The sequence below is a fragment of the Brienomyrus brachyistius genome, chromosome 6, assembly GCF_023856365.1.
Source record: "Brienomyrus brachyistius isolate T26 chromosome 6, BBRACH_0.4, whole genome shotgun sequence".
Taxonomy (NCBI): domain Eukaryota; kingdom Metazoa; phylum Chordata; class Actinopteri; order Osteoglossiformes; family Mormyridae; genus Brienomyrus; species Brienomyrus brachyistius.
In genome coordinates this window covers 9,276,742-9,304,407 of record NC_064538.1, presented here as the reverse complement: position 1 = coordinate 9,304,407, position 27,666 = coordinate 9,276,742, and the positions used below count along the sequence as shown (strand labels likewise).

General features: G+C 41.8%; 2 protein-coding genes across 3 annotated transcripts in view; one reads left to right on the top strand and one right to left on the bottom strand.

Moving 5' to 3' along the window:
- Positions 1-784: 784 nt before the first annotated feature.
- Positions 785-18,668, top strand: tm9sf4 (transmembrane 9 superfamily protein member 4). Its single transcript, XM_049016943.1, has 18 exons — positions 785-852; positions 7,189-7,287; positions 8,000-8,099; positions 9,684-9,843; positions 9,985-10,126; positions 10,412-10,535; positions 11,170-11,288; positions 11,414-11,525; positions 12,019-12,089; positions 13,199-13,331; positions 13,644-13,725; positions 13,990-14,065; positions 14,667-14,750; positions 14,863-15,038; positions 15,204-15,267; positions 15,632-15,751; positions 16,662-16,751; positions 17,604-18,668. Exons 1-18 carry the CDS (start codon positions 838-840, stop codon positions 17,751-17,753), a joined length of 1,917 nt encoding a protein of 638 aa, XP_048872900.1. The 5' UTR covers positions 785-837; the 3' UTR covers positions 17,754-18,668.
- A 2,168-nt stretch (positions 18,669-20,836) lies between these two features.
- Positions 20,837-27,666, bottom strand: part of plagl2 (pleiomorphic adenoma gene-like 2) — a 28,931-nt gene continuing 22,101 nt past the window's right edge. For both annotated transcript variants that reach the window (XM_049016945.1, XM_049016944.1), the window contains one exon: positions 20,837-27,208. In XM_049016945.1, the coding sequence (XP_048872902.1) occupies positions 25,807-27,208 (1,402 nt within the window). In that variant the 3' untranslated portion in view covers positions 20,837-25,806. The remainder of the gene's footprint in view (positions 27,209-27,666) is intronic.

Below are 27,666 nucleotides of genomic sequence, written 5' to 3'. Positions count from 1 at the left end.
GGTACAAGATACAAGTACTAAAACATATACAGTATTGTGCAAAAGTCTTAGGCAGTTAAAATATTTAAGGCTATTTATCTGGGCAGGAAGCTTATGTTAGCTCGGAAAAAAATACTATGTAACATTCGACTAAATGTAAATTAACAGTAACACAATAAAAAAAAAAAAAAAAAAAAAAAAAAACGATTTTGTTAGTTTCTCCAAAAAGTTACTGATGCCTTGTTTGATGGCTAGAAGAATGCTGCTTGTTTCTCAAGCCTCTCCTCACGGCCAACTCAGCCATTCCACGTATTTGTTTAATTTCTCCACCAGCTCAACTAATTCATTAACTTAAGTATTTAATTTATTACCCCAAACAGGGTGGGCTAGTGGTTAAATCAAAAAATACTTGGGTGCATCAGATGGTTGCTGCAAATACTGGGGTGACTTTAGTAGAGGTTTTGAAATGGCTAACACACTTTGATACTGTCATAGTTTTACACCAACATGAAGATCATGTAAACATAATTTTCATTGAGTACCTAAAACTTCTGCACAGTACTGTATGTATGCGTGTGTTCGTAATCAATTCCTCCAAATAGTGTTTGGCACTAATCTAATTTACAAAATTTTCAATGACGTCTGCACAATACGCTATATAAAAACATTATTTTATTAATTAATGTTGGTTGAATAATATTGTTATACGACATTTTAATGCATTTTATTTTTAAAGTATCAGGTTAAGGCTATAATACACTAATCGATACTATGGTGTTGAGAAACTTCCTCCTTTCAGCCCTCGAGTACGGGTGCACGCGACTTCCCCTGACGTCACCAGTGACACGTGTATTCAAGATGGCGGCAGCAGTGGTATGTACTAATCGTAAAATAATTCGATTTTATTCTATAGCTATGCCTTTTTCGGTCGAGTACATAATTTATCTGTTTTGTTGTGTTGCGGACACAATAGTTTATTCGTAGTCCACGTCATATGGCTCAAGTTGTACATTTTTGCATGGTATATCCATGTAAAGTATCCGTGTGCTTCCTGTGTTGGTTCGGCTGGTGTTGATGTTGGGTCCTTCGAGCAGATGGATAGTTAGCCGTCAAATGTACAGAATAGCATCGTAACACAATTTATAGTTCCTCCGCGTGATTTAAAACACTTATAGGTCCTGTAAAGTTTTGCCTACTATATCATTAAAGATTAAACCTCTTGTTAACTTGGTTAGAGCAGTATTCCAGTACAGCTAGCGTATTAGCGTCATGGGTTAGCAACAGGAGTAACATTAGCCGATTCGACAAATGTGACATTCCTTTAAAAACAACATAAGAATAATGATTTCTGCATGTTTTAGTTAATTAACTTAGTTGGACTGCTTGTTAAAGGAGTAGTGTCATTTTGATCATTTAATTAGGTGCGATACGTCCATTCAAAGTACGTCAGCGGGATATCCGGGTAGTCTAGCATACCCATTCATTTTTTTTGGCTATCAGCACTTCAGGAATTATTCAAGTAGGACTTAATATTACCTTTTTGTCTTTATTATGCTAGTCTTGTTCAGTCATTTTAGGATACACGGTTTGTTTCTTGATTAAATCAAATCATAATCTGCTTTCAGAATTGACGGCAGTGTAGTGTTTGATTGTAACTGCATGAACCTGTTCGTTCGAACCTGACCCCGTTTATTTTCTCTCGACGTAACGATTGCAATTATGTAAAATATCATTATTGTAAGCAGCATCAACGTGTAGCACCTGTGCATTTGTGAAATTATCAATAAGTGTCTCTGCGTTGCCTTTGTGTTGATGGAAGTGTCATTCTGTCACACTTTATTATCTCTCCCGGTTTTTAGTGCTCTACCTGGGTGGCGTAGTATCTCAGAAAATTCTTAAATGCTGCACGTGATTTTGGTCTTGGGAGCACAAATACTTTCTAAGTTACTGTAACAAGTGTGTTACTGCAAATGTAAAATGATACATAATGTTTAACTTGCATAGCTGGGTTTCTAGGGTATTACCCTTAACGAAATATTATTCCAGCTATTAGGATGTATGATGTAATTTCGCTAATATCACAGTATATCATTCAAACATAAGTGAAAATACTGAACTTCTTTATGATATAGTGGCAGTGCTGTAGTTACTGGTATATTATACCTTTGTATTGAATACATGGGCCGCAATCATGCCTGCCCTTCAAAACCAGTGAAATACACTGGTGTACACACCATTTGCCTTAAGTTTTTGGCTCAGTCCAGTGGTCCATGAGACTAGTTTGATTACTGTTTAATTGAACGTAGGATAGTGTCTTAGTTATTCTTTACTTAATGCATGTGGAATGTGCCGCACTTCACTTCCGCATTCCTTTGCATGATGTCAGGTCACGTGGGACTTTGTCATACCATCCGTTGCTGAGGTGTACAGTGCAGTACACAGACAAAGCTGAGCTCTGATTCCATGGACCTGAAAGCAGACCACAGATGGTACTGAACATAAAACTACCGACAGTGCAAGTAAAAAAAAAATTAAAAAATTAAAAAGTCATTGGCTAATGCATACCTGGGGTAATTTCAGGACGAACATCACAAAGGCAATGCAGAGCAGAAAAGAATAATTTCAATTAAATGAACTTTAAGCCATAAATGTAGCAGCAATGAGGTAGAAGTTGCTCCAAAGTCAAGCCAAACTGACTCAGATGCTGCCATGCCTTCTGTCAGATGGTACATATCTATACCATATTTATTTTTACAGGTACATCCATATTTCCATATCCATGTTTATATTTGCATATTTATAGTTAGTTATTTACTTGTATTGTGCTGTGTAGAGATGCATTGATTGCAAGTTTCTTCCCCCAGTTTCCCCCACACTGCACTAAGTTACAGGATCATCTCAGTTAAATGTCTCAAATCAGTACAATTCCATCTGGCCCGAGCATGATAAGTGCATCTCTAGTCCTGTGGTCTTGTTTCCCAATGTTAAATTACCCAGTCTGCAGGAAACATGCAAGTAAGTGTTTCACTGTAGTTAGTATTAGTTACTTGTACTAGTGACAATAAACCTTTTGAAATTAGGCATGTAAAGCGTTGCCTGCCCGTTAGTTACAATTACGACTATCGAGGGAATGATTTGATTTGATTAATTGATTATTCAATTATTTTTGATCTAAATTTAAACCTTTTTTAATTTCACAGAAAAAAAATCACAAATATTAATTACCATTACAACTTAATTACACATCATTCATGTATGACATGGAAAATAGAATCTCGGAAAGTTAATTTTTATGGTTGCTACAGGGAGAACAAGCTAGTATAAATTTTCAAAAAGACAATTACAGGACTAAACAGAAAAAAAGCATGTCGGGCAGGGTTTTCAGTGGTGAAACTTGCTGGTGGAAGTTATGGCGACAATGAATTACGTTATCATTTTGTATTCTGTGGGAGACGACAGATTTAATAAGGTTGCAAGCCGGTACTTTGAGACCACTTCTAAGAGCGTACTCACACTTGTCCCCCTACCCCCCTCCCCTGCTGGTCTGCGCTCACATTGTGCTTAATGTTCCGGGCCCAAGCATGCTTTAGTCATCACCGTAACCCAATCAGTTCCTGAAGAAAATCACTATCGCACATAGCGATGGATTTTATTATTAATGTACTTATTTCATGGCTTATTTGGAGTCAATTTGGGCGCACTGACAATCAGCCCTATTATAGATTTATCGAGTATGTCACGCAGAGATTCTCATTTAATGATGCCTCGCATAAGATAGTCCTGTATTTTACCAAATATTTGGGATTTTTGTGTGTTTCATCCAGTTCCTGGATTCCCTTGTCAGCCCAAATTTCCAGCAAACACTGCACCTCTGCTGTAGACCAGAGTGATCCCTTTGACACCATGTTTGTTAAATGCTTGTTGCTTGACACATTGGATGATTTTATATAACTCTTAAGATAACATAGCTAACTAGCTAAGGAAAAAGTAATCTCAGAGTATTGACCATTGCTGTTGTAGCTAGCAAGAATGACTTTTTTATGCTACAAATGAGAAGCGTTTCCCAAAACCATAGTAGCAGTAAGATAATCTTAACCTTCAGAGGGAGCGTTCTGTGCTACAAAAAATGGACAAATTACCCCAAAGGGTTGTAGCTCAAAGATCATCAAGTAGCGCTCCCTTTACAAATATTAACTAACCTTTCCCTGTGCTTCTACATTTTGGAATTCACATACTGGCAGTGCTGATTTACTTGTCTACCTGCAGCTTGTGAACACAAGAGCACACAACCTGGAAGTAGAAATTTCTTTATCTGTAAGGAGGATTTTTCCTCAAAAAATTTATGCAATTGAATCGCCATCCTTATTTCACCATTTTTTTTTTTTTTTTTAATTTTTTGCCAGTGTGGCCTCAGTCCCTAGATTCTGTAAAATGCTTTGTGACAATGCTCCTTGTTGAAAGTGCTGTTAAAATAAAATCGTATTGAACTGGAATTGAGTGAGGCGGTCCTGCGACGATCGCGAAGCCTCTCTTTAGCCGTGCAACTAGCTGCTCAGCTTCAGGTCCTTCTGGCGTCGCTGGTTCGTCCATCACCCTCACAAATAGCCCTTGGAGGGTGAAGAACTGGTTTGCCAAAGTGGCTATTTCCTTTGGCAGAGGCGAGGTGACTCAGGGGTGACTGCCGCAGGTGGCGGGACAGGCAAGTCCCGTGAGAGGGAGACGGGCGTGGTCCTCTTCGGGACTCGGGATACTCGTGGTCGCTTACCGCCCTGATACCTCCCGAATTACTCAGTCTCTCTGGCCGGTAATCGTACCGGTCAAGGGGCGGTAGCTGCTCTGGAGCGATTGGCTCCAGGTCTGGGAACGCGAAGGGTTCCCCCTCCTCGTCCTCACTGGGAGCCCAGAGCCTCGCCAGGGAGCAGGCTCCCAGACTGATCGGCTCCTCTGGGAGCTTCCTCCTCCTCTGCTTCCTCTTCTTCATAAGGTCCGTCATTCTGTCACGATCCTGGGCGTGCGAAGCGGCGATCGTGCGGGTAGGTGGGCAAGGAACAGGCAAACGGGTCGAAGTCAGGGCAAAACTGGGGGTTTATTACGGGAACATCAGACAGGAAGGAACCTCACCAAACCACATCTAACCACAATGACGGACAGGGGAAACAGGTCAGACCAGGACTTAAATACACCAAGACTAATCAAAGGAATCGGGCAAAGCTGGAGACGATCAGGGAAGCACATGTGGGTAATCAGAGGGCGTGGCACACACGAGGAGCGGACGAGCCGGGCATGACAGCAGGTCTTCTTGAAGTCAATAGTGAACTCTGCCGTTTTGTACACAGTAAGAGACAGATTGTTGTCCTTGCACCAGTCCTCAAGCTGCTCCAGCTCCAATATGCTAACTCATTCTTGCTGATGAGATCAGCCATCAGCTAACATGACAGCGTTATTTGGACTGTGTTTCGCTGTGCATTTGTGAATCAGCAGGGTTACCGGCTGTAGGATGAGCACTCAGCTTTGTGGGCTTTGGTTTGCAACGCAGTAATGCTGTAGATCAAGGCTATTCAAATCGCGGTCCTCAAGGTGCAAGCACTGTTCATTTTCCAGCCTTCCTTTACCAATCAGAATCAGTAATTATTTAAACTGACTGCCTGGGAGACCTGAAAGCAAGGCTTGGATTTGGAATCAAGAGAGGCCTGAAGCGCTCTGCTGTAGATGTTATTTCTGATGCAGGCTGTCTGAGGAAATTATTTAACTTAGCCAAGGTGTATGTACTGGCTGCTTATAGCATTTTTGCTTGTGGATCCTTGGGTTTGTTTCCTCAATTAAAAGGGACTGCACACCTTTTGCACATGTTGTTTTTGGCTCTAACTACTCTTCTTCAAAAATGCTACAGTAATGCTTGCCTGCTTAAGTGAAGGAATAGTAGACTAATACTGAATGGACTTCTGAATGGGTTTCTTATATCGATCTAAACTGCCAGTCAGACTGTCAGTTTTGTAGCTAGTTGAGTATTTGTGACCTTTTGCATCTCACCTGGTAACATAATTGTCAATTTGAGTGTCATGGTATCACGTTACATGGCAGCAGTTATTCATTATGCATATTATTCGGAAAGGTAATCTCGATGCTCTGACAAGACAAGTAGTACCAGCCGTTCTGTTTTTTTTCTGTGCTTCTGTGTTTCTCCATGTTACGTAAAGTTTATTTGTTTAGGGTGCAAGTTTGCTTTGAGTATAATGCAGAAAAGTTTTGATTTGCTCCGTTCTTTTGACGTCCATTGTATGCATGTAAAAACAATAGTGCGGAATTAAATTGGAGCACCGCTCTCCCTATAAGGGCTGATTTATGCCTGACGCTCACAATACATACATGTACGCATCATGGCTGCCACGTGTTCTCTGCGCTCTTTTCCAGCTTTGCTTGTCATTTTTAGTGTTCACTTCAGTTGTCTATTTCCAGTTTTTGTTCAAAACTATTACTAAAGATCCCATATCTGGCATGTTATGTTTATATTTCCATCAGTTGAAATTGCTGCCATCCAACGGAGTAGTATTTCGGTATACAGTACTTATAGCTGTATATTGGTATACAGTACTTATGAAAATACGTATTTGTAGAATGTGCATTTGTGCTGTTATGACAAGAAACCAGTGTGCATTTTAGCATTTACACTGGGAAAGAAGTACAGATTAGCTGCATAAAGGTTACAAGGTATAGTAATTTCTTGTCATAACAGCGCAAATGCATATAAAGTACATACGCATTTGCACTACTACAGTGAATTGCTGGACGTATCACTGGCAATTGCGTACTTTCATACTAGTTTATGTGCACCCGTTTATATCACTCAAAATCAGCGTGATCAGAAAAAATGGACAAGATAACATATTTCTCTAGTTCTTTGTCCTATTGGCATTATATACTGACTTTGCCGCAGCATAATAGTGGCAGCTGTCAGGGACATATACAGTCATCCCACCATAACAAAACCCCTAAACTCACACTGACACAAGTGCAGGTGCTATGCAGAACTTTTGTTAAACAGACAGAGAACACAAAGAATCCAAAATCGGAATATCTGGCTGAATATCCGATTCTGGCTTGGTGGAGATTGCTCACAAGCAGCCTGTAAAATGAACCCAACAAGAGTCTTAAGAGTCTTGATGAATGTTGCATAATGACGTTTTGTGTGTGATTGTGTGTGTGTTTCAGGGGCTGCTGTTTGTAATCCTTGTACATGTGGCCAGGACTTTCTATGTACCAGGAGTGGCACCAATGAACTTCAATGAAAATGACGTGGTGGAGATTAAGGTAAGGATTGACTTTGAATGACAAGTTAGTGCTGCTTTCTTTCCATCACAAGCTGAATACACAATAAGGCTGGGAGGTTTACCAAGAACCGATACAGATGTTAGGCAGCGCTTACTTGATTTTCATAATGAAGAATTCCTTCTTCTGCTGTTTGCTTTTGTAAGCTGTCCCCTTAAAAACAATAGCACCTGTGCACCATATTCAGTCATATGCTTCTGCGTGGTCCAGTCACCTTCCAAACCAAAGCTGCATGCTGGGTATTTGACAGACATCATCAGTGGTGGACTCCTGACAGACAAGAATGACAATTTGATGCCTGCAACGGACATTATCAAATGTTTGGTTGTATTTTCATAGCAAGCCAGATACTTAACACAATGAACTGTCAATAAACAATTTCTCCAAGAATGAGTAACACAAGCATCACGTTACATCACTTAAAGCTCATGTTTTTTTAAATATTTTCGTTACTGTCACTTACGTTTTTGTTACAAATGCATTTTTATTTAAGCGAAACAAATATTTTACGTTCTAGCTATCTTAGGTTCGATTAATGTTTGTACTAGCTGCTTCCATGCTGTTTCCATGAATTATGTCCTATGTATGGAGTGACGTACAGTACCAGCTTTAACTTGTTTAATTATGCACGTTTAAATAATTGAAATTGACTCAGTGTAGAAGAGTAAACGCAGGACTGTCACCTTGTGTGCAGGCAGTGAAGCTGACTAGCTCCCGCACCCAGCTGCCCTATGAATATTACTCGCTGCCCTTCTGTCGGCCTTTGCAGATCGTCTACAAGGCCGAGAACCTGGGTGAGTGCCTCTTGTATCTCTTCTTGCCAGCGCTTCTCCGTAGTTGTCTTTTTTTTTTTTTGCTTGTTGACCACTTATGATTATTCCTGAAGGCCAACTGAGTATCATCTTCTTTTGGTTCTCTGTGGGAGTTATGGATTTTCACCTACACCACTGTCCTCAGGTTCATTTCAGAGGTATCTTATCCAGAAAACTGTTGTGGTGTGCATTTGGACTCAAAAACGATTGCCCTGTCAGCAAAGGCTTGGTAATTCTACTTCTGAAAGTCATTTTAAGTACAGATCACAATGATTAAAAACTGCTAACGTGTTCTCGAATATAATTTTGTCGCATGACTTGGCTGTCCTGCAGTTTCAGCTCACCCGCGGATGGCCTGGCATTGAATTGCATTCTTAGTGAAACGGTTTTCCCTTTCCGCTCTGACAGTTTTTTTTTTTTTTACTATTTTTACAAGGTATCTTCCTGCTGCTATCAGCAGGAATGTCATGTTAGCTCAAGTGGCGGAGACCTTTGACACCTGATTGTAATTTTTTTGAGACTTTCAATGTCTTGTTCTTCGATTTTGATAATTTAGTTGAATTTCCGTTTGGTGTTGTTAGCCCAGTTCACGCTAGCATTGTGGCTCACTGGATGATGCCATTGCCTCACATTTCCAGTGCTGGGACTTAGGGATGAGCCAGTCCACATTTTTTCAGTTCCTATCAGATTCCGATACAAGAGCTCTTTTCACTTTAATATTTTAATTTAATTAATGAATTATTTAATATGTACTTATACTTTATTAATATTTTTAAACTAGTAAATAAAAAATGAAAAAAGTATGCCAAATAATCTTTAAGTAGGGTATTAGAAACATGCATAACATACTATTCCAACTCGTTTGTACATCTTGTTTTAAGCATTTTTGAGGCATTTGCTGTTCAATTTGAATATCTAGCAAGAGAGTATACACAAGTGGCGAATGCTTAAAATAAATACCCCACAATCTTTCTCCCACTGGTAATAGCATCACTTACACTTTGTTGCAATAGCAGTCCCTCATGTATCATCAGCTGTAGCGAGTGCGCAAAACAGCCCAAGCCCAGTCATTCATTGCTTTTTTCAAATTATTCAAATTCTCACATACACAGACGCTCCTCTACTTGCAAACGTTCAACTTGCGAACTTTCAGACATACAAACAAAGAGGACTGTAAGTCCAAATTGTGTTCATTGGGCTCCTGTTTCTTGTCCGCAGCATGAATTTTTTTTCCCTGTGCGCCAATTCCGCCCAGTACGGCTTCTGGCCGCTACTCCCGCCGCGCAGCAGCGTAGCGTGCGTACTCCCAGCATCCTAGTTCTTTGTACTTACATAAACACACGTAAAATGATGTTGAATAACGACTTGCGAACATTTCAAGTTACGAACAGCCATTTGGAACGTGTATCATTCGTAAGTGGATGAGTGTTTGTGTGTGTGTGTGTCTATATGGATAGATGGATGGATGGCTGGCTGTGTCCCCTTTTGACTGCGATTGATCTCCCAGTAACTAGCCAACAATTAACTTAGCCCTACTCATGCTGCTCCTGTCTACCTCGCGCACAGGTGAAGTACTGCGAGGCGACCGCATCGTGAACACGCCTTATATGGTGCTGATGAACCAGGAGAAGAGGTGCCAGGTTGTATGTGAGCAGGCCAGCAAGCTCACCCTGGACCAGAGCAAGCTGATGGCCGAGCGTATCCAAGAGGAGTACTACGTCCACCTGTGAGCCCCTCTGCCTGTTGTCTCTCTGTGTCTCCTCCTTCTCAGTAGATGCCGTAGACTTCATGAATTGTCCTCAGGCATTACTAGATGCAGTCATGGTTAATAGATCATAGGTAATGTCTGATTGTCCTGTGGTAACAGCATTGCAGACAACCTCCCCGTGGCTACGCGGCTAGAATACCCAAACCACGAGGCAGCGGCGGAAGAGGAGCAGAAGAAGGAAGCCATGAAAGACGTACAGTTTGAGCATGGTTACAGGCTAGGCTTCACAGAAAACAGCAAGGTACCCACTGCGAGAAGGCTTGGTGTCTTCCATGATTAATTCCAGGGATAATATAGACTTAACACTGACTTAATGAGCCTGTCAACATGCATTATTAAGAAAAACAAATCATTTGCTCGGTCTCTCAACATGCTTCTCTTGGGATTCACCCTTTTGCTCCTTTTGAAGAAGTGTTTTTATTTCAAGCTGCTGTTGAATGTGACTAATTCATAATGGTAAGTTTTGGTTTTGTTTTGTTTTTGCAACTGCAGCCTCTAAGAGTAACCTTTCTCTTGTGCTCCCCAGTACTACTTGCACAACCATCTCTCCTTCATCCTCTATTACCACAAGGAAAAGGTGGATCAGGAAGACGACCACAACTTCAGGGTTGTGCGCTTCGAGGTGGTGCCCCAGAGTGTCAAAGCTGAAGGTAAGGTCCACGAAATCTTGTCTCTCTCATACAACAGTTTTCTCTTCAGTTATAAAAGTGATGACTGTTAGTATTTGCTTTAGTCATCCAAATGCAGTTTACGTTGGTTCATTAACATACCCTGAAATAACTGGTCAATCTGTGAACCTTGCTTTAACTTCAACATATAGATTTGCCATACAAGTACTTAAGTGTTCTTCTTAGAATCATTTAAGAGAGATTGCAAAAGAGTTAATGTAAACTAATGGTCCTCTTAACAAGTGATAGCCAAATGGAGCTTCGTGAACCGTTGCTGTACTTTCTGACCTCACTAGATGGTGTGCTTGATTGAAGCGAATCAAGAGCACCATCTAGTGGAGTCAAATAATACAACAAATGGTTCATGAAGCTTCATTTGGCCATCACTACCTCTTACCACCGCCCAGCTGGCAGGATAATTGTGCTGCAGACATTTCACAGTTGGAGTAGATTCAACCCACGTTTACTTTGATCCTTGCTGATTCGCGTATCCGAAATGCCGTAATTTTTTCCCATCTTTTGTAATACCTTGCCCAAGCCTCAGTTGCTTTTGTAATGAAGAGTATAGCACTTAATAGACAGATGTGAGAGAACTTACACTCTGTGTTCTTCATAGACCTGAAGGCAGAAAGCAGTGGGGTCTGCAACCTGCCTGATGCCAGTGGCTCTGCACCGCAGGAAATCGACCCTAAGAAGGAGAACGAAGTGCTCTTCACGTACTCTGTCCACTGGGAGGTGAGCAGGGGACCCCGGTTTCCCACGGTGAATTTGAGTAATGTTTCTGTGCAGAACCTGAACGGGTGCAAACGAAGGGGGGTTTATCCATTCTTGGCATCTAATGCTGACGTCATCCCTCCTAGGAGAGCTCTATAAAGTGGGCATCGCGATGGGACACCTACCTCACCATGAGCGACGTGCAGATCCACTGGTTCTCCATTGTCAACTCAGTTGTTGTGGTCTTCTTTCTCTCCGGTGAGACACTTTTTCCTTAGTGCACGTGCTGAGATGACCTTCATTGTTAAAGGGCAGTGTGTCTCATCCACAGTTAAGAGCATACAAATCCCAATCTTAGATGACACTGTTCATCTGAAAGGGTACAACGGAAGGGTTCCTGCTGTATTATACTGAGAGGGCAAGAGAGCTAAAGAGTGTTTGCTTTCGCAGTCTTTAAGAGGGAACAGTTAAATGAAAGACTTTTTGTGGAGGTGATAGGAGTCAAGACCCTTCCTTTTTCTGTTTCTGTTACTTGCTATAGCAGATGATCCATAATATATTACTTTGTACCATCATATGAATTACCAAGAGTGAATGGCGTCAGTTTGTGTATATTTTTAAATGTTTCATGAGTTTTGAATATTTAGTTTTCATTCCTGTTCAAAAGCTCAGTGCATATATGTCCAACCTAGCATGCCTTCTGGTGTTGTTTTCAACTACTCTTGGGTAAGGTTGCTTTTCTTTTGTGCAGGTATTCTGAGTATGATCATCATCAGGACCTTGAGGAAGGACATAGCTAACTACAACAGAGAGGATGACATTGTAGGAGAATTCATTCCTTTCTGATGATGATTTTGTGTGTTTTTCTGCTTGAATCTCAGCTTGTAATCCAGCAGTGTCTGACTACAGTAAGCCCTCGTACATTTGCGCTTCATGCGAAAATTTAATTGGAACTGAACTTATTGGCATCTGCGTTTTTTTTCTTTTCTTTTTCCTTCGCACATTTGCGTTCCTTATTATGTACATACTGTACTGTACCTTTACAAGATGCGAATCCCGTTCGCATAGTTTATTCCCGTTCTATTTGTCATAACCTGCTTGTCTGATCCTCCTGTGTACCACGCCTCCTCATCTACCTCGTGTGGAATCCCTGTGTGATCAGCTGTTTCCAGTTCTCTGTATTTAAGTGTTTCCCGAGTCCAGTCATTAACATTATTTTGAGTTTGCTGCCTGTTCTGTTCTCCTGCTTGTCTTTACATTTTGATTAACCCCGTCTTTCCCGATTCCTTGCGTCCTGTCCCTGCTTCTCTGGTCCATGCCCCGGCAATACGTGACAGGAATACTAAAGGTTACATGAACATTAGAAAATAGTTAATTTACTATTTTGTAATAGTAAGTACACGCTAATGTAAATTCGACGCACAAAAATGATAAATTTCTTGAAAGGTGCTAATATATACGTATATAACACATGTGTCCGGGGTTTCCATCTCAAGACGCATTTGTTATAAACACTGAAAGGGTTGGTTTTTAAAGGTAATGTATTAATCTATCTTTTAAATGAAATTAAAATGTTTTGGTAGCATATTTAGGATTTAAACTATAGAAATAAGCCCATATTACCATTTTTTGTGACACTACCAAACATTCGCGAATCCTCCTCATTCGCGACGGGTTCTGGAGCGTCATCTCGCGAATGTCCGAGGTCTTACTGTATTTGAAATAGTTTTTGACCCCATTTGTGCTATGCTTGCTGAACAACTAATATTCTTCCTTGAGAACACATCTTGTGATCTGAGTTTTTATTTATTTATTTTTTTTTTAACAGGTTTTAGTGCCTTGGCATATGTGAATGTTCTCCCTCTAATTGTGTGCTGGAGTTTGGCCTGGAGTGTCAATGTGCATTGACCTTTTCTTCTCGCTCTTCATAGGAGGACACCATGGAGGAGTCTGGTTGGAAGAACGTCCATGGTGATGTCTTCCGCCCCCCTCAGTATCCCATGATTCTCAGCTCCCTGTTAGGCTCCGGCATACAGCTCTTCTGCATGGTCCTCATCGTCATATGTGAGTGTGCTCCTGCTGCCGAGTTACCATCTGGAGGCTTAAAGGAGGGAATGGGGACTTAATTTTTAAAATTCATCAGCAACATTGAAAGTATAAGTAATGGTAGTTTACCTAAGACGTTTATACCCATTTTGGAATGTGTCAGAAGTTTTTAGTCGCTTATTTTGCCTAATAAAGTCATGGCAGCTTATTACTGCTACTTTCACTTTCATTTATGTTACTATTCCTAATTGTCTGGATTTAGCACAAAGAAGTTAAAATCTTGGCCAGTCTAATGAAACACTGTTGTCCCTTCATGTATCCATCTGGTAGTTGTGGCCATGTTGGGGATGCTGTCTCCTTCCAGTCGCGGTGCCCTGATGACGACGTCCTGCTTCCTCTTCATGTTCATGGGGTACGTGGCACTGTCATTACACTGTCAAACTAATGGACTTCCTGCTTTGGCCCCTCCCACTATGAATTATTCATATATTCTTTTTTTTTTTTTGTACCACCTGGGGCATTTCAGTATCAAAGCCAGTCTCTGTGCCTTTGCAAACAGGAAGGCCACACATTAGATATCACTGAAAATAAGTTTTTAAATTGTCTAGTGTAAATAGTATAGTCTTCTGTTCTAGGGGATACTGGGTATGTAACCATGCGCTCTCTTGCTATTCAGGGTGTTCGGTGGATACTTTGCTGGCAGATTGTATCGCACTCTAAAAGGACACCGTTGGAAGAAGGGCGCCTTCTGTGTGAGTACACTCATCGTGTGTGTGTGTGTGTGTGTGTGTGTGTGTGTGTGTGTGTGTGTGTGTGTGAGAGAGAGAGAGAGAGAGAGAGAGAGAGAGAGAGAGAGACTTTTACACTACCCTTACTCTGTCAGAGTGGTGGCTCTGAGGCTAGGGGTCTGTGACAGCAATTGGAAGGTTGCTGGTTTGAATCCCATGAATGCCAGCACTCATCCTACTCCGTTGTTCCCTTGAGCAAGGCTCTTAACCAAATTGCTTCATCCTGGGTATGACGTTAATCTACATCCAGCCCTGTAAGGAAGTCCTCTCCAACTTACAGGGAAATTTGGGTGTGGTCTATTTGGGCTAGTGTACTGCTGAGGTTCTCATCCCTGAGGTGGTTCGTCGTGTGGTGCGTGCAGCAGCGCCCCCCACCTCCTCCTTCCTTAATCTGTATCCATGTGTTTGGTCAAGTACTCTGTGATGAGCTGGCACCTTGTCCTGGGTGTGCCCAGAATAGGTTGGATATCACTGAACAGTTTTTAAATTGTGGCTGTCTAGTGTAATTTTGCTTTATTTTTTGTCTCCTGTCTTTCCCATGCCAACTGTGTGCTTTGCCCCACAGACTGCCACCTTGTACCCCGGAGTGGTTTTTGGGATTTGCTTCATTCTTAACTGTTTTATCTGGGGAGAGCATTCCTCTGGCGCGGTAAGCATTGGCCATAAGCAGCACTAACTGCTGACATAAGTATATGAGCGGCGCCGTATGTCCGCCCGCATGTTGCCCATTTGACAGGGTGTGGATGCGTGTCGTCTTGCAGGTGCCCTTCAGCACCATGGTGGCCCTCCTATGCATGTGGTTTGGCATCTCCATGCCGCTCGTCTACCTTGGATACTACTTTGGTTTCCGCAAGCAGCCGTATGACAATCCCGTACGCACCAATCAGATCCCTCGACAGGTGCCGGAGCAGCGCTGGTACATGAACAAGTTTGTGGGGTGAGGACATCTCCCAGGACACACTCACCCCTCCCCGCAGGCTCTGTGACAGGCGTCTGTGCCTCTCTCCCCACGAAGATCTTGCATGTAACTCAGTTGTTACACTGAGGTTAGCTTTGTGCTGCTCCTCAAGGCTGACTGACTGTGTCGCTTCTCGTTGAACAGAATCCTGATGGCTGGGATTCTGCCCTTTGGAGCCATGTTCATCGAGCTCTTCTTCATCTTCAGTGTAAGCCTTGCCCCATGCATATGTTTTGTGAAATGTGATGCTTTCAAGTTGGCTTAATGGTCTGGTTATATATGAGTGATTACCTGGAATTTTAGCCATGTAAGTTTTAGACACATTTATATATATATGTATGCATGTATGACTGTATATATAATACACACACGCACACACACAGTAACCTGTTTTCATTTGTAGACTTCACATTCACGGTTTCAGTTACGTCACTTTAGACACTGTTGTCCCAACCCACTGACACTGGAAAATGAATGTTATGAAAATGGATGAATGGATGACATGTTTGTCTCACTGTTATTGTGAAACTTCTGCCTGTGTAATATAGATACATGTCTTTCTTCCCCAACAGGCTATATGGGAGAACCAGTTCTACTACCTGTTTGGGTTCCTCTTTCTCGTCTTCATCATCTTGGTGGTGTCCTGCTCTCAGATCAGCATCGTTATGGTCTATTTTCAGCTATGTGCTGAGGTATGTGCTGAGTACTGCTGGTCTTCGTAGCTACCCCTGTGCTTAGTGGAGAACATGGTGCAGGTGCATCCACCTGTGAGTGGTTTGGAGAAGCAGGTGCTACCAGCTTAACTTCTTGTTTCCTCAGCTGTGCACGTCGAACATGTAAAGTGGGATTTAACACTCTGAGACCACTAGTGGAAATGCTTCTATTTAGCATTCTTTTCTAATCTGATACAAAATTGTTCACCACAAGTTACATTATCAGCGTAACAATTCAGCATCAAGTTTTTTTCCTCCCCCAAAAAATCCATGAATTTTGTTCCCTTTTTTTTTGAATGACAAACTGCAAAAGAGGCATGAATGTTTGATGGGGTTGAGATCATGTGACTCAGTCAGTACTCCTTGCTCTTAGTTCTTGCAAAACAAGAACATCCTAACCAGTGCGTACTTTTGTCGGTGTCTGGTCAAGTAGGTGCAGTTGCCCACCTATGCAGAACATTTATCTGATACTTTTATCCATTTCGGGCAAAGGAATGGGTTCCAGTTTGTTTGCTTCCTGCAATTTGAACCCACAAACTCTGCCTTGTTAGCTCAGTGCTCTATTTATTGAACTACAGAAGCAATATAAAGAATAGATAAACCATCCAAGACTTGAATATTTCTACTACCATGTTTCACTATTACTTTGATAGTGTAGTATGAGTGTTACTTATGTTCGCTTCCTTACATGTTGCAAAGTTTTTTGTTGAAGGCCTTATTCGTATCAAAGTAAGATGACTGAAAGCAGTTTTGACCCTGTTGCATTTACTAAGTGCCGCTAACTCAGCACAGAAAGGCATGTAGTTTTCCAGGATAGTATAAATACTGGTATGTGATGGGCAGTATAACAGACTGGTGTAATTACAAGCTACACCCTTCCCTTCTCCAGGATTACCGCTGGTGGTGGAGGACCTTCCTGGTCTCTGGTGGATCAGCTTTCTACGTGCTAATCTACGCAGTATTCTACTTTGTCAACAAGGTACTGTGACACAGTCCATGAGGCTAGTCCTACAGTGGGGTTATTTACTTTTAGTTTTACTAATCTGACAAGCATGAGAGACACCGTGTTCCCAAGGAACAGATGCAATATTTACAAAATTTACTGTTTAATATTCTTCGTTGTTAGGGTGTTTGCATGTTTTATTGTTCAGTCATATAAAAAAATCCAGCTGAAGGCCAGGCAAGAGACTCAGGTTAATAAAGCCTTAGCTGTTCAAATTTGGCCATACTGGCTGTGACGAAGGCATACTGCTTAGGCAAAGTTTAAAATACATGCACACACTGTACACAGAAATGTTTTGTTTTTCCCTCTTTACAATATAGACCAAGTCTTATATCAACTAGCATTGACACGTGTGGTTCAGTGATGCTTAAGTTGCCCCTAGCACTCAAGGGCAAATATTTCAATTGCCAGCTCAGATATTTAAGTGGCACCGAAACCTGTGTCACAATATGGTCCGGTACATACAGAAGGCGTATGGCACCGGGTTTCAGTAGTCAACACTGTTCTGTTAGCTGGACTCATTGAGCTCATTGTTCGATTCCAATTTTTTTGCTCAGATCTTTACGGTTCGCATTCATAATTACAAGTGACCTGTACTTGTCTGTAACGTGAACGCATCCGCTCCCCGGTACGGCGCACACGCGCGTGCACATTGATTCGTGTTGCCACGGCCGTAGCTCCCCTCCATCGCTCTTTTGTCCTGCTGCCGATGTTGCCTGACGGCGCCGGTGGGGTCGGTGAAGACTCCTAATCAGTCAGCATGAGTGGAATCTAAGGACTTGGCTGTTGACAGGTTTGTCTCTCTCTCTCTCTCGGTGGCTTTTGCAGCTGGACATCGTGGAGTTCATCCCCTCCTTGCTGTACTTCGGCTACACAGCCCTAATGGTGCTGTCCTTCTGGCTCCTGACTGGGACGATCGGATTTTATGCTGCTTACATGTTCATCCGGAAGATCTACGCTGCTGTGAAGATCGACTAAGCTGTCAAGGGCTCATCAGTGGGGGAGGGAAATGTTGAGATTATTTTCTTCTTCTTGGTTTTTCTTTGTCTTCAGGTTGCAGTTATATATTTTTAAAGCAAGCACTGACTTGTGTGTTTGTGGCAAGAATGAGGATGCTTTGGAGTGCCCCAGGAAGGAGAGAACAGAAGTGTCTTGTGGAACATGAGTTGACCCTTTTCCTCAACTCCCGAAACACAGAGAGTTCTTCTGGACTAGAGACTTTGTCCTCTGTGTTTCCCGTGTTCACTAATCATGGGCCAAAATGTCAGAATTTCATTTTATTTTACTTATTTTCTTTTCTAAATCCATCTTTATGCTGGACATTGGTTTATGATACCTGTTGTGAACCCGTTTCCTTTAAAAATTAAGTTAACTTTTTAGGACTTTTTTATTTTGTAGTTTAGAAGCTGGTAATTGGCTGTGAGCACAATTTGTGGTCTTGATGTGGCGGGTAATTATGAATGGGATTATATATGACAATATCATGGTAGCCAGGTTAATCATTTTTAAAGATTTGTTACTATGGACACAAAGTATTGTAGCACCGGAGTGGCTAATGACCTCTGACCTGTAAGGAAATTCCGCAGCTGTACAGTTTTCAAAACTTTTCGAAAGGAAATGTGTTTTTTTGCTGTTCGTCTTAACACATTAACTGCAACAGTATGTAAAATGTTATGCATACCACCAGTGGATACACTTTGTTGAACTTGTCTCTTGGAGTCTCTGTGGGACTCTGTGGTTTGGCTTAAAGGATCCAAATACAAGGGACACTATGAATTTGTGCAATGTGCTTAATTTTGTTAATCAGATTATGTGTGGTTTGACAGATTTTTTTCTTAATTTGAACGTTTCATATGTTGAAAACTTTGATATTAAACCTAGATAAAGAATTAACGTATTTCTAATGAGTAAGGGAGAACAGCTCTTTATAATGGCTGAAGGACAAGTTGACATCAGTGGGACAATAACGCACACTTTAGTGACTATACAATTTTCTGCTATGTTGCGTGCACGGAGAAGACTGGCCATTTCCACTTGGATTTACAGTCAAGTAGACCTCATAGTGTTACTGCAGGAAGCACTCTGCTCAGAAACACTTTCAACGTCTGGTAATAAATAGCAAAGCGGTTCTTTAACGAATGAATCAATGAATGCCAAAAATATAACGGACTGACACTCATTATTCATGCTTGTATGTTCAGCTCTGTAAGCGAAGCTCCTAACTGCAGATACCATGGCAATTAATGTTGAATGAATGTTGATATTTCTAGTATGTTTTGATACAATATTGTTTTTCATCTGTTATGAAGTCTATCCTTAGAACGCTGGTCATTAGCATAGCAAAGGTGTTCTCCTTTTATACTGAAGCTCCTTTGGCAGAAATCTTGTGTCATTCACAAATACATCAGCCCAGTCCTACCCAGTACGCAGCCAGGCTTTGAGTTGTACCTTGTCCTATACATTAAATGGGAATGTTTACTTGGCTGGTTTGGATAGTAAACTTTGTAAAATATTTCAGTTTATTATTATTTTTTTAATCTATTGTAAACTGGACTGTTATCACAAGGCCTATTCCTAAAGCTGAGTCCCCCCCCCCCCAAACCAACTAGTCAACATCACCAAAGCTGTTTGAATACATTTTATTTCTTATAACATTTTCATGTAAAATAATAAGTTGCTAGATTCCAGAAAACACTACCGCAATGTGCCCTTTTCCAGAGCTTTTTGGGAAAACCTCTTTTGCCCCCCCCCCCCGTGGCTTCTGCTTTCATGTGCACAATGCAGGACTTCCCAGAATCCCAAGGCTGTGCCACATGGCCGACAGTCACATGCATTGTTCTCCAGCCCCCTTTAAGCATGCTGCTGTTGTAAGGAAGCCCATATTGGAGCTCAGCACGCATCCAGTCAGTAGGAAATGAGGTGCAGACTGGCTGACCCATTTTCTGTTTGTCACTGACCGTTGGCACTACTGCAAAGCATTCTGGGACATGAACATTCTGCTGCACTCATGAAGATTGAAAATGCTGAGTGCTGTGAACCATGACTGTGCTAGGGGGTCACAGAGGTTGCCTTGAGTTGGGCGGAAGCTGGAAGTGACCTAGAATTGGCAGGTTTGTGACCCATGTTGCCTGCTTTAATCTCTAGTTTTCGCTTTCTTTTTCTTTGTATACTTTATGCAGTTGCATTTCTGCTGTCATTGCCCTTCCCTTTCCTAAAAGATTCTTCTGTGGGGGACCTGCTTTGGTTGAGAGCAATGAATTATTTACACTTACAGGTGCATTCAATTAACTGCAGGCCTTAGTTCTTGTGCTGCACGTAGCATATCCTGAAGACGCAATCAGAATGAAGCCTAATGTGTTTAATTAAGGTGATCATGAAGCATTCACACAGGTGTTCTGTAATTCCCTCTGGTCCGGCTTTGCACCACATCCGTCCTTCACCCACCTCCCAGTTAGCTTGCTGCAGAAGAATACAGGTCTGTCCTGGCACCTTTCTGTAGGTGGACGTAGGTTTAAAACCATTTAGCAGGCATCGCATCTACATTTGAATTGCATTCTTTTGATCAGTCGTGACAGGCATGATGAAAACCAGCATTTACTATTGTGGCACGTATGTGGGCTTTGTTTAGATGGAAGTTGAGAGAAAAAAGGGTACTTGCTCTTCATTCCAAGATTAGAAAAATTGGCCGTCCAGCTTCATTAATCAGATTTAACATCTGGAGTGCGGATATCAGACATAAGTATTTGCACAGATATACTTTTCCTGCTGGGCATGTGTGCGTGGTTCACTGGATGTGTGTTAATGTAAATAATGCTTTGTATTATGGCATTTAGCTGTTCTTAGGTGCTGTATGTACCAAAACGCATCACTGTTTATATCACACAGCATGTTTTTTTTTTTTTTTTTTGTTATCCTTTCCTCTTTTAAGAATGTCCAGTTCCACAATGTATGAAACAATAAAAGTGCCGAGAAATAAATCTGCAGTCTCATTCCCTAAGGAATCCGCTGTACATGTGGTAAACTGTACTGCCTTTAGGCATCAGTGAAATATGACAAAAGTATGAAACCGTAGTTCTCTTTTAATCATTAACAACACAAGTCAAAGGTACAATGCACTGTACAATAAGTAAATAGGTTTGTTGTAAGGTCTTTTCTTTGGATTAACCAATATACAAATCTGTCATTTTACATTGCAGCAACTGATTGCATGTGAACTGTAACAAAAAGCAGACGTCACCAAAGCACTTTTGCACAATTCTCCCTGTACTTGATAAACTTCATGCTATAAAAAAAAAAATAGTGTAGGATGAATGCAAATATTAATCTGTTTTTCACTTTTGTCCAGCGGTGGCAGTAATAAGGAGGACACTAAAAGTAAAAGGCTATGTTGCTAAAGATACATACAAGGCTTGGAATGCAAGACTTACATTTTGCTAAAAATATATAAAACTACTAATGGATTTTTTTTTTCCTGACAGTACCCAGCTTCTCAGTAAAGCGAAAATGAATTTCTTCCATTAATTCTTCCTCAGACGCACATACTAATTATTCCCTTAAGTTTGCACCTACTAGCTTGCTGAAAACTGAGGAGATAAGTGCAGGCCTAGAAGGCACAGTGACTTGAAACTGAGCAGAACTGCCACAGGTAATAGATGCAGAGGTGCTTCATGCCCCCAGAAGACACGCAAGAGCTCAGGGCAGGTGAGAGTTCGACACGCGCGGTGTTTGCACCAAGTTTAGCCTGAGTTGCGAGGGGACACCTAGTGGCTACACAGTGTAACGGATCAGCCCTGAATCTACAGTCCCCTTGCAGCACCATGACGGAAATGTACAAGCTTCTGCAGATTGACTAAGTTTTACGCTGCCACTGAATTCAGTGCTGTGGGAGTACAGGGATAGGACCCCCTCCACTTAAAAACTTTGACCTATCAATATGACAGGCAAAGAAACACTTCTTTATGCTACTTATAACACCTCCTCCAGTCTCAAGTTTTTCATAATTCTGTCCCATCTGGACATCACTGAAGGCTGCAGGGGTGTCAAGGTAGTTTTTATTACTGAAGGTTGTTTTTTTATGATGGGCAGAGTGAACAAAATATAAACTGAAATTTGTGAAAGTTTTGCTTTCAGTGTTGAGCTGTACAACAAAAATGCACCTCCATTCAGTGTTACGCTCCTTACCAAAGACGTCAATGAGGGTGGGAATTACCCCGCAATGTTTTTTAAATATTTATCTGTAAATCAAAAAATACTCTTCTTATACTTGAGGAGGCATATTTCTGTAAACATGATTCTTGGGGTGTTTTTTAATGGCAGATTACGTATTCTGCCAATCGAATGAGCCATTTTAAAAGAAGTGTTTCTTGGTAGATGATGTTGGGGTAACATCACGAATTTTTGCGGCACTAACATGCTATGGACTATTAGAGCTCTGATGATTAATTCAGAGAAGCTTTGTTCTCTGTTCCGGGGGTGGGGTGGGGTGAGGTGCCTGGGAAACAAATAAAAATATTAGTGAGGTCTATCAAAATACTGTTATTCTTAAAACATACAAAGATTAATTCAATCTACACAAACTAATGGCAATTACATAAACAAAATCAATTACACTATTTAAAACATAAACACGATTGAATTTTATAAGAAAAACAAATACTCTTTTTAAATGTTTGAAAGTGCTAAGATTCAGATAAGCTCACAGAAACCCAGGGAGGAAAAACTGACCAACGACATAACAGCTTTGTTTTCTTAAATAAATATTCTTAAAAAAAAATACTGCACTATATTTGACTCAAAATAAGTACAAACCATTCAAATAAAATAATTTGATCTCGTGACTATTCTCTTACGTTATCTTTAATCATGTTTAATCCATTATATTATTTCAGGGCAGCATTGTCAATAGGGAAGAAATATATATATATATATTTTTTTCACCTGAATCGTAGTATCATTCAGGATAGAAGTACTAACTCCGGATTTTCTGATCAACAAATAATTTTGAAAGTGAAGCCCCAGTGGATCTTTTTGGTCAGGTAAACAACGCACACGAAAGCAGGTGAAATGCCCGCTGTTTTCTGCAATCAAGTATCTCTGCAATCTCTCAGTGTGTCAGGGATCTTGTATTCTGATCTCCGAACTCACACTACAAATATGTACATTTGCAGTCAAAAATATGACCACTAAGTATTTCGGAGCTGATAGATAACGGAATGAGTTTCCTGGGTTTCATTTTCAATTACAAAAAGACTTTCCAGTTTCAGGTGATTACACTGTATTTCAAATATTGCTTAAGACCAAGTACAGATATGCTTATGAACAACACTTTTGGCGCACGTTGAATGGTGTTTTTTTTTTTTTTTTTGCCGAATTACAAAATACATTTGATCACAAGACCAAATGCTCGCTGAATTACTTAAATAAGCGATTGTGCAAATTGTAGTTTCTTCTCCCCAGGTTTTTGGTAAGAAACAAATTAATGAGGTGATGCGTTGTGTTATTACGAGGTCCTGTTGCAACAAACAGTAAAATAAAAAATATATAATACAACAAACAAAAATGAAATAAAATAAAGAAAGCAATATTCCTATGAGGCGTCTCATGCTTTGAATGTCAAAGACCAGGTCAATGTCTCTTTGCTCTTTTCTTTGAACCTACGAAGCAGCTACTTAATGGATACCAAGCAATGTGAGATACAGAGACGTGCACATTTCAGCCTGGTTTCCACAAGACTGAAAGTCCTTTTTTTTAATTATTTTTTAATAGTGGTCTACAGTTAATGACAACCATAGAGAAGAGCAGCAACAGATTTTTTTTTTTTTTGTGGTGGGATATGAGGGACGTCACCTGACTGGGGACAAATGTGCTGCCGTGACACCAACGGAGAGGCAGCAGTTCCGTCATAAGCCAGCTTCTTCGGTCCCATATAATTACAGGCACGACTGACATTTGAGTCTTGAGTAAATGTATGAACAAAGCAAATAACAGTGGTTCCTAGTCTGGCACGTCAACAAATCTGCTAAAGAAAATTAACATCTTGTGTTGTCTTTACTTATTAGAGGGCTGTATATGTTGGGGGGGGCTACGTTGCTTAAAATAAGAAAGGAAGCATTTAGAAAACATTAACCAACAACCTGTGTCAGTTGGCCAATGTGTCCAAGTTGTCAGTGAATGGGGAATAAAGAGATTCTGACACTTAGGTCATTATTTCCATCGTTTTGCTGAGCCCATCCTAATTTATTATTCCACTATGTTGTATTTGTCAACATATAATCCAAAACTCTATTTTAGCTCATACACATATGAACAGCTACAGGACAAAACCAAGGCTAATAAAGAAAGCTAATACTTCATCTGTTTTTGATCAATATAATGCAAGACATGAAATGTAAACCTGCCAGACATTTAAAAATATCAGCAATTTCTTAATAAATCTACCTAATTTACCTTTTATTGAAAAGCAATCATAATGTGTAAATATATATATTTATATATATATATATATATAGAGAGAGAGAGAGAGTGAGAGAGAGAGATATTTTTCATCGTCTAATTCCGTACACTGCAAAAATGTCATAATTGTCATCATTATCTTTACTATTCACATATGTCAGGGTTATTATTACCATGAGCATCTAAAAACTGCGTAAAACATTTGCTTTTATCTGAAAAAGAAACATTAATTTACGAGGGAGGGGGGTTCATGAAGTGAGGTCTGTTAACATCGATACTGTTAAAAAAAATCTGTTTTTCAAAAATTAGTGCTGGAAGGAAGACTGGCGATTAAAACCTTCCTTGAAGCTTGTTGCTGTGTGTGAGAGCAGCTCTAACAGTGTCTTTTTGGGTGTGTTTATTTGGTCGGTTGGGTTTTTTTTTGTATATAAACCAGATGTTTCACGTTGAGCGGCATAATTGGCAGAGTCACACGAGTTCTGCGGTTCTCATCCAATTCAAGCAGTCGAAGTGCCTCCTTTATGTAAAAGTGCTTCTTTTTACAAGAACAAAACTCACAGTTTCACATCCTGTCTATTACTTGGATTTGCGCTACATGAAACAGCAGAGAGATCTGCTATATTTACACAAGCTTACTTGCAGTGCATTTAGATTTTCTTACACCTGTAAACGCTGCTTTCAGGTCTGTCTATCATTTCCAATTCAGTGCAGCACCGTTAGGAGTGAAACCACCCCAGAGTTCACTGTATGAACAAAATTACTCTTGTTGTCAACCTGTTGTCACACTGGCCTGAGAAAAGTGTATATACAGGCACTCCTGCTGTGTTCGGTAGCATCTAAGTTTAGCTATTTCTCACAGTTAAGAGGTCTACACAGCCCCACAGAGGACAGCTCATGGTACCTGATTTTATTTCATCAGTTCCAAAACTGCTTTAAAAGTGATATTTCCTTACAGTTATTTGGTTTAAAGAATAAACGGGCGTTATGTTCGAGTACATAGGAGCAAATGTTGCTCGGATTAAGCAAAGTTAAAGTTTGCAAAGCACGTTCTGTGGTGAGATAGCTTGCCTTGACGTCGTTACTTCATTCCTTCACTAATTTTTCACGCCTCTCTGGAAAGCCTCTTTAGGTTCATGATAACTACAACCAGATGTGGACACGGACAGAGGTGGAAGGGATACAATCCAGCTGTTTTGATTTCATATTTGGAAAAGTATAATAATCTTAATGCAGTTAAAACTATTTCCTGGACAGAAAATGTTTGAGCTTTCTTTCCTCTCTTTATTATTATCTAGTAAACAGACTTGTAGTATCATGACTACTGATTCACTGATTATGCCAATCAATTATGACATATATATGGGAGGGGTAAGTGAGTGTTTGAATGAAGTTGGATGATAAGGATTAACAGACTGGCAACCAAACAGTAGAGAGGAAGCCTAAATCAAAGCGATTTGCGTTTAAGTTCTTTACATCTAGTTTAGCTTTCTCTGGGCTCAATCATAAGCATTTGTGCGCTTAAATTAAGGCTTCTAAGTGTTCAAGTGTTTCGACCCCTGACCCCAGGGAGGTGTGGCCCTCACTGGAAGGCTTGGTGAAAGCGAGGGAGAGTGGTGGCACTGAGGCTGGTGCTGAACACTGGAGGGAGTGAGTGCAGGGGCCCCAGGCTGAGGCCCCCGCCGGAGCCCTGTGACTCCTGAGGTTGCGGTTGCAAAGAGGTATGTGGTGGAGCGTGAGGATCGGTCATGTGGGAGGATGACGAGGAGGAGGACGATGAGGTTGAGGAGGAGTAGCCCATGACCAGGCCGCCAGCGCTCATGGGAGGATTGTATGGGGGCAGGTTGAGTGGCAGGAAGCCCAGCAGGTGGGAGAAGTCCATGTTAGCAGCACACACAGACTCTGCGATGACAGCCGGGCTTTTGGACAGGAGGTGCTCCCCACTGAGATCATCTGGCAGCACCTGCTGGTGCTCGAGACCCTCTTTAGCTGGGGAGCTGCCAAGGGCGTCAGCCTGCGGGGGCACGGGCAGCCCACTCTGCAGATCCATCAGGAAGCTCTCCATCTCCACCTTCAGGGGCTTCTCCAGTAGATATGAGGTAGATCCAAGCTGGTACTTAGGAAGGGGTGGCTGTGGATGCTGTTGCTGCTGCTGCTGTTGCTGCTGCTGGGACGAGGGGGAAGCATGGTGATGGTGGTGATGGTGGTGATGGTGGTGATGATGGTGGTGAAGAGGGGAGGGGGACTCCATGTGGCAGCCCATCCCCATGGGGGTGGACAGAGGACCCGACACCAGGGAGTGGTGAGGAGGCCCAGAATTGGACATGGCCTGCAGGTGTGGATTGTACATGCCCATGGGGAATGCTCCAGGGAAGGGCTTGCTCAGCATGGAGTCCTTAGAGGAACCCATGCACACCATGGGACTGAGCTCTTCCTTGACGGCACATGGGGGCGACCCAGAGCCCAGAAGGCCGAGCAGGTCAGGCGGCTCGGCCTTGATCTTCAGCAGCTCCTGCGAGTGGCTCTTCTTCACATGTCGTGTCAAGTGGTCCTTCCGGCCAAAGCGCTGGGCACAGTATTGGCACAGGAAGTCCTTACGGCCCGTGTGGACCACCATGTGGCGGCGGACGTCCTTGCGTGTGTAGAAGCGGCGGTCGCAGTGGTCGCAGGGGTGCTTCTTTTCCTTGGTGCCGCCGGACGACTTGCCCGAGTGACTCTTGAGGTGCTCCAGCAGCACGGGGGTGCTCTCATAGCTCTGCAGGCACACCTTGCAGGTGAGATCTCCGCTGGTCGCCGCATGCATGGCCACGTGACGCTTGTAGCCCAGCTTGGTGTTGTAGTTCTTGCCGCACTCCTCGCACCTGAAGGCCTCCTTGTTCGGGTCGTGGGTCTGCAGGTGGTTCTTCAGGTGATCTTTTCGGTGAAACATCTTATCACAGAATGAGCACTGGTGGGTCTTCTGTGGAGAATGTGTGGCCATATGCCTAGGGGACAGACCGACAACATGATTGGCGACACCGTCTCCTGGTCACCTGGGGTGTTTCTCAATACCAAGAACGCAAAGATCGTACTTGTGGTCTTGGCAAGACCGGTCTTGATAACATGCCTCCCAAAAATTAACTTGGGGCACCATGAATCATGGGATTGGTCTCGTTTGGTGAGGATTCAACTAATGTATACTTGATATTTGGGGTGCGGCAAAAAATGTGATTTTTACCATCCTGCTACATCTGCTCTTAGTATTGTAACTGGTCTTCGGCAATGGAAGATGAGGTAAAACGGGCACGCAAGAACACAAGTAGAGTGAAGTACACGTACTGAGAAACACCCTAGATGTGCCCTAGCACAGAACACAGACAGGATGTCACTGATGCAACTGGCACAGGCATATCCACATGTACACGTGAACTAAACCCGGAAGGAACTGATCGGGTAGGCTGTA